General features: G+C 36.4%; 2 protein-coding genes across 2 annotated transcripts in view; both read left to right on the top strand.

Moving 5' to 3' along the window:
* The window catches only part of LOC122813849 (zinc finger protein 676-like), a 126,867-nt gene extending 118,788 nt beyond the window's left edge, over window positions 1–8,079 (top strand). The window contains exon 5 of the mRNA XM_044086386.1: window positions 2,126–8,079. Within this exon, the coding sequence (XP_043942321.1) occupies window positions 2,126–2,880 (755 nt within the window). The 3' untranslated portion in view covers window positions 2,881–8,079. The remainder of the gene's footprint in view (window positions 1–2,125) is intronic.
* The window catches only part of LOC122814368 (zinc finger protein 729-like), a 600,102-nt gene that overhangs the window by 349,624 nt on the left and 232,021 nt on the right, over window positions 1–18,457 (top strand). The window contains exon 13 of the mRNA XM_044086953.1: window positions 2,126–2,821. Coding sequence (XP_043942888.1) covers window positions 2,126–2,821 — 696 coding nt within the window. The remainder of the gene's footprint in view (window positions 1–2,125; window positions 2,822–18,457) is intronic.

Below are 18,457 nucleotides of genomic sequence, written 5' to 3'. Positions count from 1 at the left end.
GGCCTGTAACATGCTACAATTTGCAGAGCAGTCTTGCCTATGGTTAATTGCACCTGGATGGTCTCCGATGCATCGTGCGTTGCCACCAGTCTTGAGGTGTGGGTGTCCTTGATGAATATGGATACCCCCCCCTCCTTTCTTGGTATTGTCCGGATTTTGGGGCCGGAGGCATGATATGAGGTAAAACCTGATAGTGCTGGGGTGCTCTCAGGAGCCTTGAACCAGGTTTCTGTCACAGCACAGACATCGATGTTCTCCATACTGAGAAGGGCCTCGAGTGCGTGCATTTTGAGATTTAGACTTCTGGCATTGAGCAGCATTACCCTTAGTTTTTCTCCACTTTTGTGTTCTAGGGTGGTAGGTTTAGAATTTGAGCCTTGCCTAAAAAAGGCACTATGGGGGTGGCAAGAGCCTTTGCCAATGTCCGGAATCCCAGGGGTGACAGGTGCAAGCCGTCCCTTGCGAAGCAGCGTGGCTTGTCCAGCATGTCATCCCAGGCAGACAGACATTGGATCCCCTTTGAATGACACCAGAGTTTAAGCCAATTGTTAAAGCTGATCATCTTATCTCTGTATTGTGGCATCATTCTTGGTGAAGGTAGGATACTGCTCAAGGTCAGGGTCATACCTGCCTGGGCTACATAATCAGAGAGCTCCTCAATGTCTCTTTTCTTGTAGTCCAAGGAGGTACGTCTCAGGTCGTTTACACCAGTGTTTACACCAGCGTTACTTAATTAAATATGTTTTACATTTAAATTAACATTATTAGCATTTTTTTATCATGTTTTACATTTAAATTAACATTATTAGCATTTTTTTATCATGTAGAAATATACTGTTTCGCAGTAATTTACATATTTTGTCTTTTAGAAATACAGTATTACAGTCACCATACTATTGCACTAAGTGCTTTGCATATTTCACATGCAAGTAGACTCATTGATATTAATTTTTGTCGTTGTTGGTGACTTTCTATTAATATAAATACTTTTTTGCTTGTTTAATCAATAAGTCAGTTTAGAACATATTAAAAGTTCAAATTAAAAAAAATAAATTGTGAAATTAACTTTACAGAGTATAGGATTTTGTTGTCTTTCGGCTTTTCCCGGTTAGTGGTCGCCACAGCGGAACTCCGGTCCGCTAATGATTGGCAGTAGATTTTCACGAACGCCAAAATGCCAGCTCAATGTTCAACCTTCAATGAAGGCACACCCATTTACGCATGTCTTTCGAATGCCCACCCAACCATGGGGAGGACATGCAGACTCCACATAGAAGGCACTCCCCGCACTCCAGCCGAGACTCGAACGGGAGAACCTCTTGCTGTGAGGCAACAATGCTACCGCTGCACCACCGGCTTCCAAAGTTGTTTCCTTTTTTGTGACTGACCAGTAGAGTTGAGCAAGAAAGCAGTGAGTTTACTTGCTTTACATACTTGAAGTTCATTAACTGTCATAAAATATCTTTAGAAATATTTTTACTTGAAAGATAAGTACCTCATTGGAAAAGTAAACAAAGCACAGTGCAAGGTAGCAAAAGGTTCTGCAACCAAGCATAGAATGATATGTGTAACAAAAAGGTGCTGAACATTATTATTCTTTTTTTATGAAGCAATATGAGCAAGTTATAAAGTGTTGTATAAATTACAGAATACTCTGATTTAATTATAATTGTTAGGTGGTGCTGCGGTAGCGTTGTTGCCTCGCAGTAAGACGCTGTCTGGTTCGATTCTCAGCTAGAGTGTCTTCTGCGTGGAGACATGCGTGAATGGGCATGCCTTCGTTGAAGGTTGTTCGTCAGGGCTGGTAACTCGGCACGTAAAACTCAACTACCAATCATTAGCGGACCGGAGTTCCGCTGTGGTGACCCCTAACCGGGAAAAGCCGAAAAGACACAACAACGATACATTTTAAAATGTACAGTGTTAAATGTATGGACAACTAATATTTTTGAAAGCAGACTCCCATGTAGCAGTTATCTATATGTGAATTTGTGAGAACCCAACAGTGCAATATTTTGCAGAAGGAAAAATCTAATATGTTTTAAATGACTAAACAATATATACCTGTTATGAAAATATCTGTGATCTATTTCATGATTATAATCAGGTACTTATCTGTTTCTAGGTACCAGAAGCACAGAATGCAATGTGAGTTGTAGTCACCAGCCATCAACTGGAACATCCCAGTTACTTTACCCAACTGAGAACTTGCAGCAGTGTGGTAAGCCAATGAAGGGCTGTAAGAAGTCTCAACTCAATCATGTGATACAGCGTCTCTTAGAACGTAACAGCAATAAGAGCTCTGAATGTGACACAAGTCAGGAAGTTTATATGGAGAAGAACCTATATAAATGTACTGAATGTGGTAAAGGCTTCACACTCCTTGGTAGCCTTTTGGAGCATAATGCCACTCACACAGATGAGAAACCTACACCAGTTGAAGAAATTAAAGCAAGAGAGAAACCATATAAATGTACTGAATGCAGTAAGTGTTTCGCACACCTCAGTTTTCTTCAAAGGCACCAAGTCACTCACACAGGAGAGAAGCCATACAAATGTCCTGATTGCAGTAAGAGCTTTACAGCTCTCTGGAGCCTTCGATACCACCAAGCCATTCACACGGGACAGAAACCATATGAATGTGAGGAATGCAATAAATGTTTTATAAATAAATCACATTTAAAATACCATCAGAGCACACATAAGGGAGATAAACCATACAAATGTACCGAATGCAGTAAGTGTTTCACACAGCTCCGGATTCTTCAACGACATCTTGCTGTTCATACAAGAGACAAACCACATAAATGTACAGAATGTGGTAAGAGTTTCAAACATCTCAGTAGTCTTCAAAGACATCAAGTCCTTCACACTATGTGAGTCAAAAAAATCTCACAAACACAACACTGACATAGAAACTATATTTCATGTGTCATGCTGAAAGTTAAATAAAAAAAAAATAAGACTAGCTGCACAGTTTATAGGATATAAAAGTGCCCACTCCCAATTGTATGGACTGATGACAGGACTGGAAAAAAGGCAGGATAAAATCACCTAAACATGGAAACATTCCTACCATAGGGCTAGGTCACACTGAGGGTGTGCCCTTAGGGCAGAAGGAAGAAGCAGTCCACAAAATAAAAAAATGTAAAGTCAAGCAAGAGACATAAAGACAATAAAGTAGATGGTTTAGCATAAGAAAAAGATTATGTATTGTTACTAGTATTCAACAAACTCAGAATTTCTATACAAAGGATATATAGCAAGGATAAGAAAGAATTAGAAGAAAGAAAAATATTTGTACAGAAAAAAAGTTAAAAGCTACTGATAAGAATTTAAGAGTCTTAATGCAACAGATCAGAGCAAAACATTATCCAGATAAAGAAACATTGGGCCTCCTGGAAAATGAAGTGAGAAAAGATAAAGAACAAAACTCGAAAGTTGTACAAACAGAAACGTGGACACGAGAAAGAAAGAAAGAGAGGCCTGATACACTGCATTATTTTTGCAGAGAAGAAAGCCATACCATACTAATTTGAAGATATATGTGGGAAAAGACATCTGAGCATGTTAAATTTAAGAATAAAAATAATAACTTCACTTGATAAAAATATTTAGCAATGAAGAAAGGAAACTGAAATTAAAGTGGTAGGCCAACTACAAATGGATGGATTTAGTGGACATTTGGATGCAGTCAATATTGCAACTTGATGGATAGGTGAGGGCCCAGATGGTGGTGCTGCAGACAGAGTGGGATGTATCTTGGGGAAGATATACCACAGGGTGACATTTTGGAGTCTGCTTTTTTGACTGACATGTATGTTCAGTCAAGATTGCACAAGGGAAACAGGAGGAAACACAAAGCAAAGAAGCATATAAGAGAATAATCAAAGAAAATACCCGCTTGATTTAACAGAAATGGACATGCATTAAGATAGATGAAAGAGACTGCAGAAAGTGAATACAATCCCACACATTAGAAGACTGGTAAAACAGATGAACACAGTAATTGGGACCGTTAAGAAAAATTCATGTGCTATAACAGAAATAAATATATTACTGTGTAGCTGAACTAATAACCAATAAAGTACTGCCACAAAAATGTAGAGTAACCAAAGAAATTAAGGGAACAACAAGAACGCCATCATGAAAGAACTAAACTGAAAAAAATACATAAAGCTGCTAAGGTAAGAAGTATCACTATCATAACAATGCAGAAAAGGGAAGAGATCATCAAAATATGTTACAAAGAGAAACTTAAAAACATATTAGGATGTATCACATACTTTCTTCAGTAATAAACTAAAAATATCAGAGCAAGCAGAAACTAATTCGAAGATATATAAATATGAAGGAAACGTACAAAACAAGAAATTTATTGAATGCCCAAAATGATTTTATAGAGAATTGAGAAGAAGAAATTGATACATTTTGGAGAAGTGATTAATAAAACCCTGTTGAGCAGTACAAAGGCACCAAATGAATAGAGGAGGCAAAAGAAACAATAAGAACTAATAGAGAGGATATGAAATGGAATAAAGTAAGTCAGAGAAACTGATCCAAATATAAACAAAATTCCTAAGAGGAAAACACTTGACTTCTGGTTAAAGGTATTATAATTTTTACACAAAATTTTAGTTCCAAGTAAAACTTGTTTATATGCATATCCCAAACCAACGCCAGCCTGGTTAACAACAGAAAAAATCATACTCCTCCTTAAAAATGAACCTGAAAGCTGTTCTAAGAACTATAGATCAACACCTTGCCTTACAACAATATATAAATTAGATACTGGAATTGAAGCTCACGGATTTATAGAAGAAGAAGAAAAATCAGTCATAGCAATAAAACAAAAATGTAATAAGAAAAAGTCATATGGAACAAATAATCATCATATATTGTTAAACAAAGTCATAATGAAAGCTGTAAAAAGGGGCAGAATCCAAGTATGGCATGGATAGATTACACAAAAGTATTTGACTGCATCCCACTTTTGTGGTTTATGGAGGTGTAAAATGTACCATACATTGATCAATAAGATAACAGTAACTATGAGGCAAACAACTTTACAATGGAGCCAATATGAAGGACTGATTATTATCCCAGGGATGATGATCCAAAGGAGAGTTTTTCACAGTGATTGCATTGCCGTTAACCCAATAATCTGTTTACTTAAGCTGTAACCATAGCATAATATGTTAAATTCCAAAAAACAATCTTGTTGAAAGATATTCCTCTACTTTCTTTGGATAATTTAAAATGGTTTTGCTCTTCACAGAAGCATATGTAATCCTTCGAGCTTTCTGCTTCACTAGTTGAGTATATATTTTCTGAATTTTTTCGGGATGAACTACAATATCTGTTGTTTATAATCAAAAATTATAAACCCACACTTTCTAATTAATAAAAGAATGACATTTTTATCTTGATAAATGTGAAAATTCAGCTATTATAATATGAAGACTGAGGCACCAAGAAAATATCAATCTGGGACAGGAATGTGATATAAAGGAATTTGAACAGGCGACTGTTTATAAATATTTGGGAACAGGTGTAGAATCAGCAGTAAAGTATAAACACATGAGAACTGAGTGCTAAAAAGCAAAAGAAAGAATATAAAGAAATGGACCAGAAATGAAGAAAAGTGGAAAGTCCACAAATATAGTGGCAGTGATCTTCTGGAACAACCAAATGTTTACCAAAGTTTGACACCAGAATGGTTTAGGAAAAGTGAGTTGAAACCAAAAGATGAAAGGCTAATAATGGTAGCCCATGATAATGGGTTATGTAGAGGTTGATTTGCAAAGTCCATTAAAAAAGATGAGAAACCAACAAAGACAGATTCTGTAAATTACAACTGGAAAGAGTTGTGCATCTCTTTACTGGGTGTGTGATACACTCTTGACAGGGTATACTGAAAGGCACACTAATGTGACAAGACTGCTGCTGAGAAATGTACAAATACTACAATGTAGAAGGAGCCGAGTAGCATTGCGAACATGAACTACAAAGCAATATTGACAATGAAAACATTTATATCACATGGAATCACCCATTATCAACAGTCCAAAATAAATGCAAGTAAACCAGATGTAGCACTCTAATAGAAAAAGACAAAAAACATTGTTGATCTTTGAAATTGCTGCACCCAGTGATTTGAGTATCTTATGTACCAAGAGACACAGTCTTAAAATATCAGGATTTGCAGGATGTGAAGAGAGATACCCATGCAGTTTCAATAGTATTAGGAGGAACAGCATTACTAAAAAAAGAATTTATAGTCTTAAGTATGCTACCAATACATGTAAGCCCATATGAAATGCAGAAGGCGGCAGTCCTGGGCACATTCTAGGTGCTGAGAAAAGTACCCTGTGCTAAAATCAAAAACTGGAGAAGTATTAATTTTTATGAACTTTAATCTTGCCCTGCCTTAGGAATCTGGTCCATTTCTGTCAGTAGTTGAAACCCAAAACATTTGAAGAAAAATAAGCAGAAAAGTCGTAATGGAAAGAAGGAATTAAACAAGAAAAAGAGAGTAATGCTGCTGGAAAAGAATTCATCCTCAAGCCTTGGTGAGACTCTATGTGGTGGAGATTTTTACAAAATCTCACTATAGACTATTTCATATGTCATGGAGAAATGTTAAGAAAGAAAAGAGAAAACTGCACAAGTTCCAGCACAACATAGTGCTCACTCCCGATATAGATACTACATCCAGGACTGGAAAAAATGACAGTGCAGAATCATCAAAACACGGAAACGTTTCTACTGCAGAGAAAGCCATGTTATAAGGGTCCACCCATAGAAGAAGGAAACAGCAATTCATGAAAAACGCAAATGATTGGCCAAGAGACATACAGACAATAAAGCGGATTGTTGAGGATAAGCAAAAGATTATCCCTTGTTTCATTTATGCAACAAACCCATAATTTCTAGAAAGAGGATGTATACCAAAACTCAAGAAAAAGATGAAAAAAAAAAATTACATTAGAAAGCTGTTAAAAACTAAAGGTGAAAATGTTAAGATAATGTCCAGAGCAAGATTCAAGCAAAATATTACATTGAAGTATTTGGCCAGCTATGCAAAAGATGCAACTGAGTAAGGGATACAAGAACTAGAGCAAAAAAAAACAGAAGCTACTAAAATTCATTAAAAAATGCACAAATTAGAAAAGAAAGATAGAGCTGATATGGTATCATATTTATTCAGAAAAGGAATCAGTATTAACCAGTATGACCTCTGCGACCTGGAAATATTTGAAGATATATACAGTCAAAGACAACAGACATGGTACATTTTACAAAGAAAAGAATAAAAACACCAAAGCAGAATTTACTGAGAATCAGAATATTTATTGATATGGAAAAGAAAAAAAAATAGAAATTAAAATGACAAGTGAAGAGTTTAGTCTGGAGATTCCAAGACCGGCAGTATCACAGCATGATGGTGTAGTAGATAGAACAGGACACTTTGGAGAAGATGCAGCGGAATGTGACATGATAGAACATTCTGCAGGAAACATGAGTGAAAGTACAGATAGATTTGTACAGCAAGGGAAAAAGAGCAAGAGACCAAAAAGGATGCTCATAGCCAAGAATTGAATGATCTAAGGGAAAACCTGCTTGAATAAAAATGGACAGATGTATTCAGATACGAAAATGAGATTACAGAAAGACAATAAGATTTTTAGGTGTTCGAAGACTGAAAAAGCAGGCAAACACAGTAATTTTGGACTATTAAGAGATAGTATAACGCTGGGAAAATAAATTAATAGTGGATAAAATACTATCATGAAAACAAAGAGTAACAAAAGAAAGGAAGGAAACTACTAGAATGCCACAATGGAAGCATTGAATAGAGAGAACTAAAAAGCAACTAAGACAAAGAAGTATCATTACTAGAAAAATATAGAAAAGAGAATAGATCAAAAAAGAAAGATAGATTTGATAAAGGTAAGAAAAGTGAAAAGATCGGGATTTATCTTGTACCATCTCTAACAATAAACGTCTTCTTCTTCTTTCGGCTTTTTCCCAGTTAGGGGTCATCACAGCGGATCATTTGTCCTCTCATGATTGGCAGTGGAGTTTTATGGTGTCAAGTTGCCAGCCCGGTGCCCAGCCTTCCACAGAAGGCACACACACATGCCTAGGGCCAGTTTAGAGTGTCCAATCCACCTTTGGGATGTAGGAGGAAACTGGAGCACCCAGAGGAAGCCCACACGACCACAGGGAGGACATGCAGACTCCACACACAAGGCACCCCAGCCGAGCATCGAACCGAAGAACCTCTTGCTGTGAGGCGGCAACGCTAACCACTGCACCACCGTGGACGCCCCATCTCTAACAATAAACTAAAGCTATCAAAACAAGAAAAGAAAAAAGCACTGAAGATTTACAGAAAAATATAAAGGAAAAGTATAAAACAAGCAATTAATTGATAACCCAGCAAGCTTTATAGAGAACTAGTAAAGGAAACAAAATCAATAGTAACACCTATATCTCAGAACTGTCCACATTTTCACACAATGTTCAGGTCTGTGACTTATATTGTTAGTCTGTTCATCATCAAATTTGTGATTTTCTGCAAATTACTGAGGACTGAAGTCACCAATGACAGACATTTAATTGATTTATAGCTTGATATATTGACTTGATACCCTTCATAAAATGCATGCTAATACAAAATCTGTTATTCCATCAACTTTATAAGTTTAAAAGCGTAATATTTAAAAAGTGTTCCTATCTTTGGACTTTTGCACCCCCATTATTTTTAGCATTATCCAAAATTCTTGGACTAAGAAATTGAGCGGTATGTCAACACCACATAAAAATATAAAATCAACACATCTTTGAGATGTATTTATGTAAATTCCATTGAAAATAGCAAAGATGCTGAATGTATAGGACAGTGAAAAGAAACCATAAGAAGTGGTAATACAGGGAATGTGGAATGGAATGAAGTAACAACCAGCGACATTTAATTAATTGAGGCTCCTAACTGGAAATCTCCATTTTTAGATGTAGTACCCAACTTCTGGCTTTACGTATTGACAACCATGCACAGTGATTTAGCCTCGAGTAGAAAACCTTGTGAACAGTGACAAACCTGGTTACCTGCAGGAAAAACAGTACCACTTCTTATGATGAAGCTGCAAAACATTATATGAACTATAGGCCAATAACCTGCCTTCAAACAACATGAAAATTATATACTGGAACTGATGCAGACACAATTTGTAATCCAGTAAAAACAATTCAGTCTTGGCAGTGGAACAAAAGGAACATCTATTATTAAAGCCATACCAGAGAGCTGTAAAAATGAGCAGAACCTAAGTATGGCATATGTACATTATGAAAAAGCATTTTACAGCATTCTGCATTTATAAGTTATAGAATATGTATGCATGAAATACTCCTTACACTGATACAATGCATAGTCGTAACTATGAAACTGTAGCAGACTATTTGACAACTAAGTCTTGATAAAGGGCATATTATTGGCTCCAGGATAAAAACCCAAAGGGAGGATATTCCATGGCGATTCTTTGTTGCCAGTGCCATTTATGGCTCGCTGTTTACTTAATATTCTAGGCTATGGTGACAATTTAACTTTCAAAAACTGACCGTGTCCAGTGACATCTAATTCTTTTTGTGGATGATTTAAAACTCTGTAGATCATTAGGCAAGCACTTTAAAGGACAGCTACAAATGCTTAAAAATTATTTTAGATAGTATAAGGATGACATTTGGTCTTGAAAAATGTGCAAAAGCAACATTTACAGCAGTAAACTGAAGAATCAAGAAAAATATCAAATAACCTGGAAAACAATGTGATATAAAAGAACAATAAATATCTAGGAATAGATGAACGATCAGCAACAAATCTTGAACAATGAGGCCAAAGCTTAGTAAAGAATAATTTAGGAGACCAAAGCTAATTCTGAAAACTGCCTTGACATCTATGAATAAAATTCAAGGGTCTATATTAGAACATCGAAGTTTCATAACTTCAAATGTTCTAATATCGACCCCTATTCAGCGAACGCTGAAAATAGCGAAGCTGCAGAACACCAAATTTCTTCCTAGGGAAGGAATTCGGTTGGCCATTCCTGTGGCTTTGCTGTTTTCAGCACTGTGGTGGAAAGTTACGGGTTGGGATCAGGTAAGTGTGCAATTGTGTGGATGTGAGGGTTAGGGCACGGGGTAGGTGAGTTAGGGTTAGGGTGCTGGTCAGGTAAGTGTGCGATTGTGTGGATGTGAGGGTTAGGGCGGGGTAGGTGAGTTAGGGTTAGGACGTGGGTGAGTGTGCGATAGTGATGGACCTTAGGGTTAGGGTTTGGGTTAAGGTAAGTGGATAGCTAGTGGTGTATGTACAGTTTAGTGTAGGGTTAAATGTAGGATTTTAGGTGTATGTGTGTGGATTGCTGTTGTGTGTGTGTGTGTGTGTGTGTGTGTGTGTGTGTGTGTGTGTCTGTGTCTGTGTGTGTGTGTGTCTGTGTGTGTGTGTGTGTGTGTGTGTCTGTGTGTCTGTGTGTGTGTGTGGAAACAGTGTATTTTTTCCCCAGGAAAGAATTTGCTGTTCTGCATGTTCGATATTGTCAGCATTCGCTGAATAGGGGTCAATATTAGAACATTCGATGTTTTAAAAAGTTGATGTTCTAATATAGACCCAAAATTCAAGCTATAAATCAGCTTCCCATTCATGCTTTGACTTGTAGCTTTGGTGTGATGATTGGCCATAAAAAGCACTGGCTCTGTTGGACAAGAAACATTAAAGACGATCCATGCTTATCAAATAATATACAAATCAGTGTTTGGCAAGATTATGTATATCCCTTGGTCTGAAGGAGGTATACATCTCCTTTAAATTGAATATGTAATACAAATAAAGGACTGCAGTTGTGGGACTACATACATATTTTTTGACATTATTAGATCCAAAGATAATAAAAATTCTAAACTATGAAAAAAACAAGTCTAGGTGTTGTACTAAGATGGTGATGGAGCAGCAGTAATTTAAAGAAGCTTTTCAGGAAATTGTTTACATTGACAGGAAATTCTATGTAAAACCACATAAAAGTGAACTAAATACATCTAGAAAGCAATGCACTATCATATCGTGGTTGAAATAGTGTTTTGTAGTGAAGAAAAATAATTTAAAAGAAGCAGCATTATTTAGAGTTTGTGAAGAAATTGAGAAAATTGTCTGCTTGAATATGACAGTTTACTCCAGCTCAGAGACTCTGACAGATTACATGATGTTCAACAATTGCTTATCTCAGTGCAAAGACTAAAAATAAAAAATGGAATAATTTCAGAGAAAAATGGACAATTTACAGCAAAACTGTGTAAAATAAAATAAAATATTAAGCACTATAATATGTTATCAAGGCACACAGGTAAAGAAAATAGAAAATGTGTTAAATGAACTGCATGGATGAGTTGAAGAGGAACACCAAACAAAATTTCTATTAAAATAAAATACGTGGCTTGTGGAGAATATGGAGAACTTAAAAATGGAGAAGGATGATATAATATCTGAGTATTTGGTGTGCCAGAGAGTCTTGAAGGAAATGATACGGTAATATTTCTGATGACTAGATTACAAAAATCACTAAAATTGACTGCAAGCCTGTCCTATGGCATTGTGAGGACTCACTAACCTCTACAAATAAAGGAAATTAAAGACCGAGATCTGTAGTTGTTAAGCTTCTATCATATTTAAGCAAGGAGCTGGTATTGAGATCTGCACAGAGCAGCACTTCGATATAACTTGGTACAAATACTGTAAAGTTTGATAATGACTATTCAGTGAAAACAATAGAAAAAAAAGAAATCTGCTTGGCCTTTGGTGAAAACCGTGAGAAAAAAGAATATTTTTAAGTAGCTTTATTAAACAGAAAAGTATCATATCCAACACTGTAGTTCAAGAAAATTAACAGGCAGTAACCCTATCAGCATTCTCATACACAGACTGCAGAACCAAGAGAAAAATAAAAACAAAACCAGTAATCTCTAATCGGGCAAATTAAATAGCTTTTCCGTCAAAGTGTAGAATGAAAAGGAAGGGCAATAATAGCCATCAATTTAGTTTCCTGGGGAAAAAAATCGGTGTCCCCAAAAAAAAAAAAAAGGAAAAAAAATGAAATAATACATAAAGTGGGGGGGGCTTTGCCCCCCACAGCCCCCAAAGAATTTGCTTAAAAGCCGCTTCGCTGTTTTGCGTTTTTGTTGTTTTAAGTTCGACCAAGATGCATTCAATATAATGCCATCTAATAGGAACCTGATTTAGACTGTAGTTTATCCTAACAAGTATCCCACTCATTTAATTTCTCATAGCCATTTTGTTTAGTAGCCTAGGCTTCAAACCTAGAAAGATTTAATACTAACCTCTGTTTCCAGTTGAGTAGTGTAGATTTCCAGTCATTAAATAACAGCGTTAAGGTGGATGCTATTAATTTTGTTATCCATGCATTAGATCTAACTTGTGTTTGTAAATTCCAAGGAATGAGAAAAGTAAATCAGTGGCGTCTGGTAAATACACTCTAGTAGCCTTGCCTGCTATGCATACTGTCACTCATACATGTGTAATCACATCACAACTTCAAATTATCTTTAGGTAGCCTGCATCTTTAACAGTTATCCAACCATGCCTACTTTGTAACATGTAACTGCTCTGAAATTGGGAGCCATCTGTAAATCATTTTCATAATACTGAAATTAGAAGTCAATGGTAGCCCAGTATCTGAGGACCATACCAGCATTTACTTCCAATGCTACTCTTTTAATGGGTGATCAAGTTCTCTATACCATCTCTTTGAGATTCCACAAATTTCCCTTTGTCTGCTATTTCTACATAGAACCAAAACCTAGATTCCTCAGTTTTTATGATGTCTCTAAGAAAAATCAGTTCCTGCTTTCACCTAATATGGCCAATATATGTGCTTGCTATCCATTCTGCATCCCACTGAGCTCCCTATCTTTCCTGACTCTCCTAGACACCATAGCCAATATATCCTGAAACCATCATTTCTTGAACCAAGCTTCTGTGCCTCCAGGATCCCATACCTTGGATTCCTCTGACTTAACCAGCCCTGGGGAGTCAAAAAAAATCCATCCTTCTATTTCATGCCATATGGACTTCAAGGTTCCCATAACCCTGGAGCATTACCACCCTACAACTCCAAAAGCTGAAAAATGAGAAGGAACACATCATCTAATTTCTTTCCCAGGGAAAAAAATTTGCTGATCCTTTGCACCCCACACACCCCCCATGTGAGAGACTGTGCCTCCCACAACCCCCAACTTAAATATAACAGCTCTGAGATCGCACCACAGTGGAGAAAACAGCAAACCCTGGAGAACGGCCCAGCAAATGTTTTCCCTGGGAAAAAATTTGCTGATCTGTTCCTTCGCTGTTTTCAGCTTTCGGACTTTGAAGTTTGATATATCAGCATTCGCTATTTTTAGCATTCGATGATGTGATATAGACCCCCCCCCCTCGTAAGATCTGAAATATCAGCCTCCCACTTTTGTTTTCAGTATAAATATACTTCTTCTTTGACTGATAATGAGTTTGTTAGATTCCCATAAATAGTCCATCACCACTGCTTGAAACTTATCAGCATATGTGGTAAAAACTAAATGTGGAAAGTGTCTAAGGAGTTTTATGAAATTTTATGAAAAAAGCATCCTCAATAGTAATCTTACTCAGAAATCCTAATTATAGCCTCTTTCACCTTCTTCCTTAAGTGTTGTGAAACCATTTTCTCATTCTATCACTTCCTGCTTCTTCTATGTCATAAGTGGGTTCATATTACGTTATCAAAAGATAGTGTAATCGAACGCTCAGAACTTTGAAACGGCCTCATAGCTAAACTTTTATTGTGGGGGGGCTGCGCTCCCCACACCCCCCGCTAAATATATATTCCATCTCCAAGATCGCACTACAGTGAGGAAAGGGCAAATATCCCAATCTTCACTCTACTGCAATCCCACAATGCGATCTTCGAAATGCGGCCATTTCGAAGTTCTGAGCATTCGATTATGTTATCTTTTGAACATAATAGGAATTTTCATAAGTATTCCTATGTACTTAATTTTTTTCCCTACTCTAAGGGGATGTCTGTGTTTGATCCTTCAGTTGCACCTCACTCATTCGAATTGTGGTGGGAGGTTGGCATAATGGTTAATGTGTTTACCTTGCAGGCACAAGGTGGAAGGTGAGAGTGTCACAGTGAGGTAATTGGTTAAGTTTAAAATGGCCTACAAGGGCAGTTAGTATAATACTAATTTATGAACCTATTAAAGGAAAGAGAATCATCTTTTCTGTATTTAAATAAAGACCTGACACCACTGACAAGGCTTGTATCTCCTGGAATACCTTCTCCCACCACTAGGTAGGATTTGTTATCCATACCATACAATCTTCGGCAAACCACATAAAAGCAAACTAATTTTTTTCCTTAAAAAAAAAAGTGAACATTGGGTGCTAGAACATTTAACACACTATAAGAAGCAACTGCTACCGATACCTGAAAGTGAGTAAACTGAATGGACACTGTCATCACATGAGAGAACATCTGATGAGGAGAATTGAACTGTAGTGGCTTTGAAGAAAACAAAAAACAAGGAATGACATTCCAACACCTCAAGATGGAAAGAAGAATTAACAGAAATACAAGCTGTTATCTGTAAAATAAAGAAACAAACAGAAAATGTTAAAGGGCTGAAAAGTCAAATATACTTTGAAATCTAGTGAATTAGTTGTTAAATTAATTATTTTTGACAGGTAAATACTGAAAGCTAAAATAGTTACTTTACAAGCTGAATGTTTGCCTGCCAAATCATTTTCTTCAGATACTAAAGTAAGGCCTTCTGTTATAGCAATATAATGTATAGTAACATGTTCAAAATGGTTTAGAAGTGACAACTAGCTTTAAATATAATTATAAGATATTTAATAGATATTCTTATGAAAAGAACAGGTGACCATTTAAAATTACTTCACAAAATCTCACAGCTTGCATAAACACCTTGGAGAATGTAGTAAATATAGAAGGTAAAAATGATTTTGCTATGTTTGTGACTTAAATATAATTCTTGAAATATGTAATTTAATCGATTCTCTGCAAAAAATCAGTTAGGGAATTAATGGGAATGCTAATGCAAGTAGTACATTCCGAGGAGAAACTTTTCACAAAACGTGTCTGGCAGCATAGACATTTCAGATACAAAAGGTGTGAACAAAACATCTCTTGCAAGCAGCATAGTGTCAGAATGTGGGGAATATGAAAAATGTGAATGATAAACTTCAAATATTCTTTGAAACATTTGAGTTTTTCTTACTGTACACAAAGTAGTCATTTCATATGCCCCAACTGTTTTGCTTAATGACCTGTTTTAGAGTATATACAAATGAATTGAAATGATCCTACATAATTAATTCATATGCTCACAATATATAATCATATAGTAAATATTTATGATTGGACTCCACAGTCATGTATATTGTTTAATATGATATTGATCGATATATGTGCTTTACTTAAATCTCTTCTTAAAGCTAACTCAAACTCCTTATTTTGAATATTGTGGTATTATTAAACTCTTGAGGTCTGATTGAGGAGAAATGTAGTGAATAGTGCAAGTTTTCAAAAATACAAATAGATGAAAAAAAATGTCAGTTTGTGGGTAGCACTGTGATGGCATGTAGAAAGGGCTTGGAAGCATATAACTATGTATTTCTTCTCAGAAATTGCCTAGAATTCAATTTAAACGTTAATACAAGTGTTTCACTTTGAGGGAGGCAAGGAAAGGAGAAGGAAAGCAGAAAAGTGAAAAAAATAATGAAAGACCGCCTGATAGCACAAGCATTCCAAATATAACGGATGTCAAGAAAATGTGCTCTCTTGTGAGCGGCACTGTGCTAGAAAGTGAAAACCGTAAAAACATACCATAAGAAAGACATTGCAAATATACTTTAAAATTGTATTTTTTGATATAGAACAAGAAAGAGGAATTATTTAATCCTGTCTTACCAATTTAAAACTGTGTGTAATATGAATCAGAATGATACTGTGCAGTCATTTAGTCTGAGTATACAAGAAGTATTTGTTGTATTCATGAATAGCCATGCTATGATAACTTGTGCGTAGGTAATTGCATGGGAGTTGTACTCAAGTCAGTTCCATAGGATAGATTATTATAGACAATTGACACTTAAGGAACAAAGAAACTGGCTGTATTATTTATGAACTGTTACTATGGAGGGATTAAGGGAAATAAACACTTGGATTGTTTATCCATTTGTTGGTGTACGACTTTTAAGAACAGATTTACATGAATAAGACAGTGTTTTCTAGCTCTGGTATATTTCATTTTGCTGATGTACTAGTTCAACAGTATTAAATAGTAAAAGATCACGACTGCTTTAAGGAAAATATTAGTGCCATGTGTCTATGTATGACATATACTGTGAAAAGAGATGTAATGCATTTTTGATTTGTATCTTTTCTCTTCTGGTTCTCCCCCCCATTGTCTTCTTTTCTTCTCTCTCCCTTGTCTCTCATCTCTCCTTTGAAGTGTTAACAGTTTCATAGGTAAATGTGTGCTTTATATATAAGTACCGAATAATGAAGCTTTAGTGTTATAAAATGTTGAGTAATTCCTTAATGAAATGATGTAATCATAAGTATGCTTGTTAGATAGTTAAGTTTACATAATGTTATATGTAGTACAATAAATTGTCTGTATTCAGTTCATTTGAGCGTTTATTCATTAAAATGTTTTATACATTCTTAAATTTCCTGTTGTAGCTTTGTAAAAATTGAGGGCGATATTCATAGTCCGGGGCTGGGCAAGTGCATAGCGTGCATTTGTGGACATATGAGATATGCAAATTAGGTCATCTTAACATAGTTGCATTGAATATGGAAATGTGAAGCAATTTCTGAAATCATGCCCATGTTTTGTAAACGTCTAACTTGTGTGAAAAGTTTGTCTTTTCATACGTGCAAAGTATTTCTCTGCATCATAAATGCTATGTGCCATGACATATTGAAGGCAAGCGGGCCTGAGTGCAGTCATGCTAAAAACATAATAGAAAAGCTGTGGACTGTTCAGCAGCTAAAAGTGTTGTTTTCATATAGGGGTATCCTTTTGTGGATGCCATGATGGTTTCACTAAAGAATAGAAAGGGGGTGATACGACAGATTGAAAAAAGGGGAGATAAAACATTGAGGTGAACACCCAAGGGAAACATCAGGAGGGTTTGAGCTGGAGGAAGTGTGAGAGGATGGGCATTATATTTTTGTTGGGAGCTAGACCCCCCATTTTTCATAAGTTTTTTTATTTTTGAAAGAGGGTAGTGTGAGTGGGAAATAGGGAAGAGTGTGAAGGAGAAATGGAAAGGGAAGAAGGTCTGAGAAAGTCCCAACTGTGTACCCAGTCCACAGAGCCCAAAACACATCCACTTCAAATGGTGGTGTAGTGGAGGTCCCCAATGTTGAGGGGGGTAGGGGCTTGTGTTGGCATGGTGGTTGCACCACCTGGGCATGTGTGCCCTTTACATGTTGAAGAGAAGCTTTGACTGGCATAATTCTCCTGTTCATTACCTCTTCCAGTACATCTTCAACCAAACCTCTAAACCCCTGTTCATTGAGGCTTACAAGGCTACCATGTGCCAGAGTGCACCAGAATTGGTGCCGCCACTCCGACCCTTTGAGGAGATCCCCAGACAGGCAAAGAGTGATCTCTCCCTAGCCTGGGAGGTATGTACCTGGTCTGCTCCTGAGGGATTTGAACCTGTATAAAAGAAAAATAAAATGGGAGAAAAGCAAAACAGCAAAGGAAAAAGAAACATAAGAAAAATAATTAGAAGAGAATAAAGGAGTGGGGAGAGACAAAGCAGAAAAATCACAATAAATCCACACAATACTGTTGTAATGCAAGGTAGCAACTAAATAAACCACTGACAAAAAAATCTTTATTGGAGTTCAGTTGTGTATGGGAAGTGCTTATGCATGCAGCTGAGGGTAGTGATTGGGGAAGTGCTTATGTAACAGAGACGAATGTATAAGAATAGCGCTTAGGCAAACTTGTGATGAATTGAAACGGCAAAGGATTTTTCTCTTCAGAAGGGTTTTGTGTTTCAGTTCTTTACTTTTCAAACAGAGTTTGCAGTACACAGACATCAAACATGAAATAAATCAAGTACTGCAGTTAATCATGGTTAAAAATGGCAGCATAACACATTTTCACTGTCTTCATTTGCATTTCTTTCAGTTGCAAAGGTTTAATAACAGTTGTTTGCAGGATTGACAAATCAGTTTTAAAAGCATTGCTGTACTAATGTTTATATGTGTCTATATCACATAATCGACATCTTAGATTATCAAATGCTTAAACATCAACACAAAAGCGTCGGAACCTTACAATATCGAATGGCCACATACGC

This window comes from Protopterus annectens, chromosome 10.part0, assembly GCF_019279795.1.
Source record: "Protopterus annectens isolate FY-2018-M chromosome 10.part0, PAN1.0, whole genome shotgun sequence".
Taxonomy (NCBI): Eukaryota; Metazoa; Chordata; order Ceratodontiformes; family Protopteridae; genus Protopterus; species Protopterus annectens.
The sequence above is the reverse complement of the archived record's forward strand: the minus strand, read 5'-3'. Positions and strand labels throughout refer to the sequence as shown.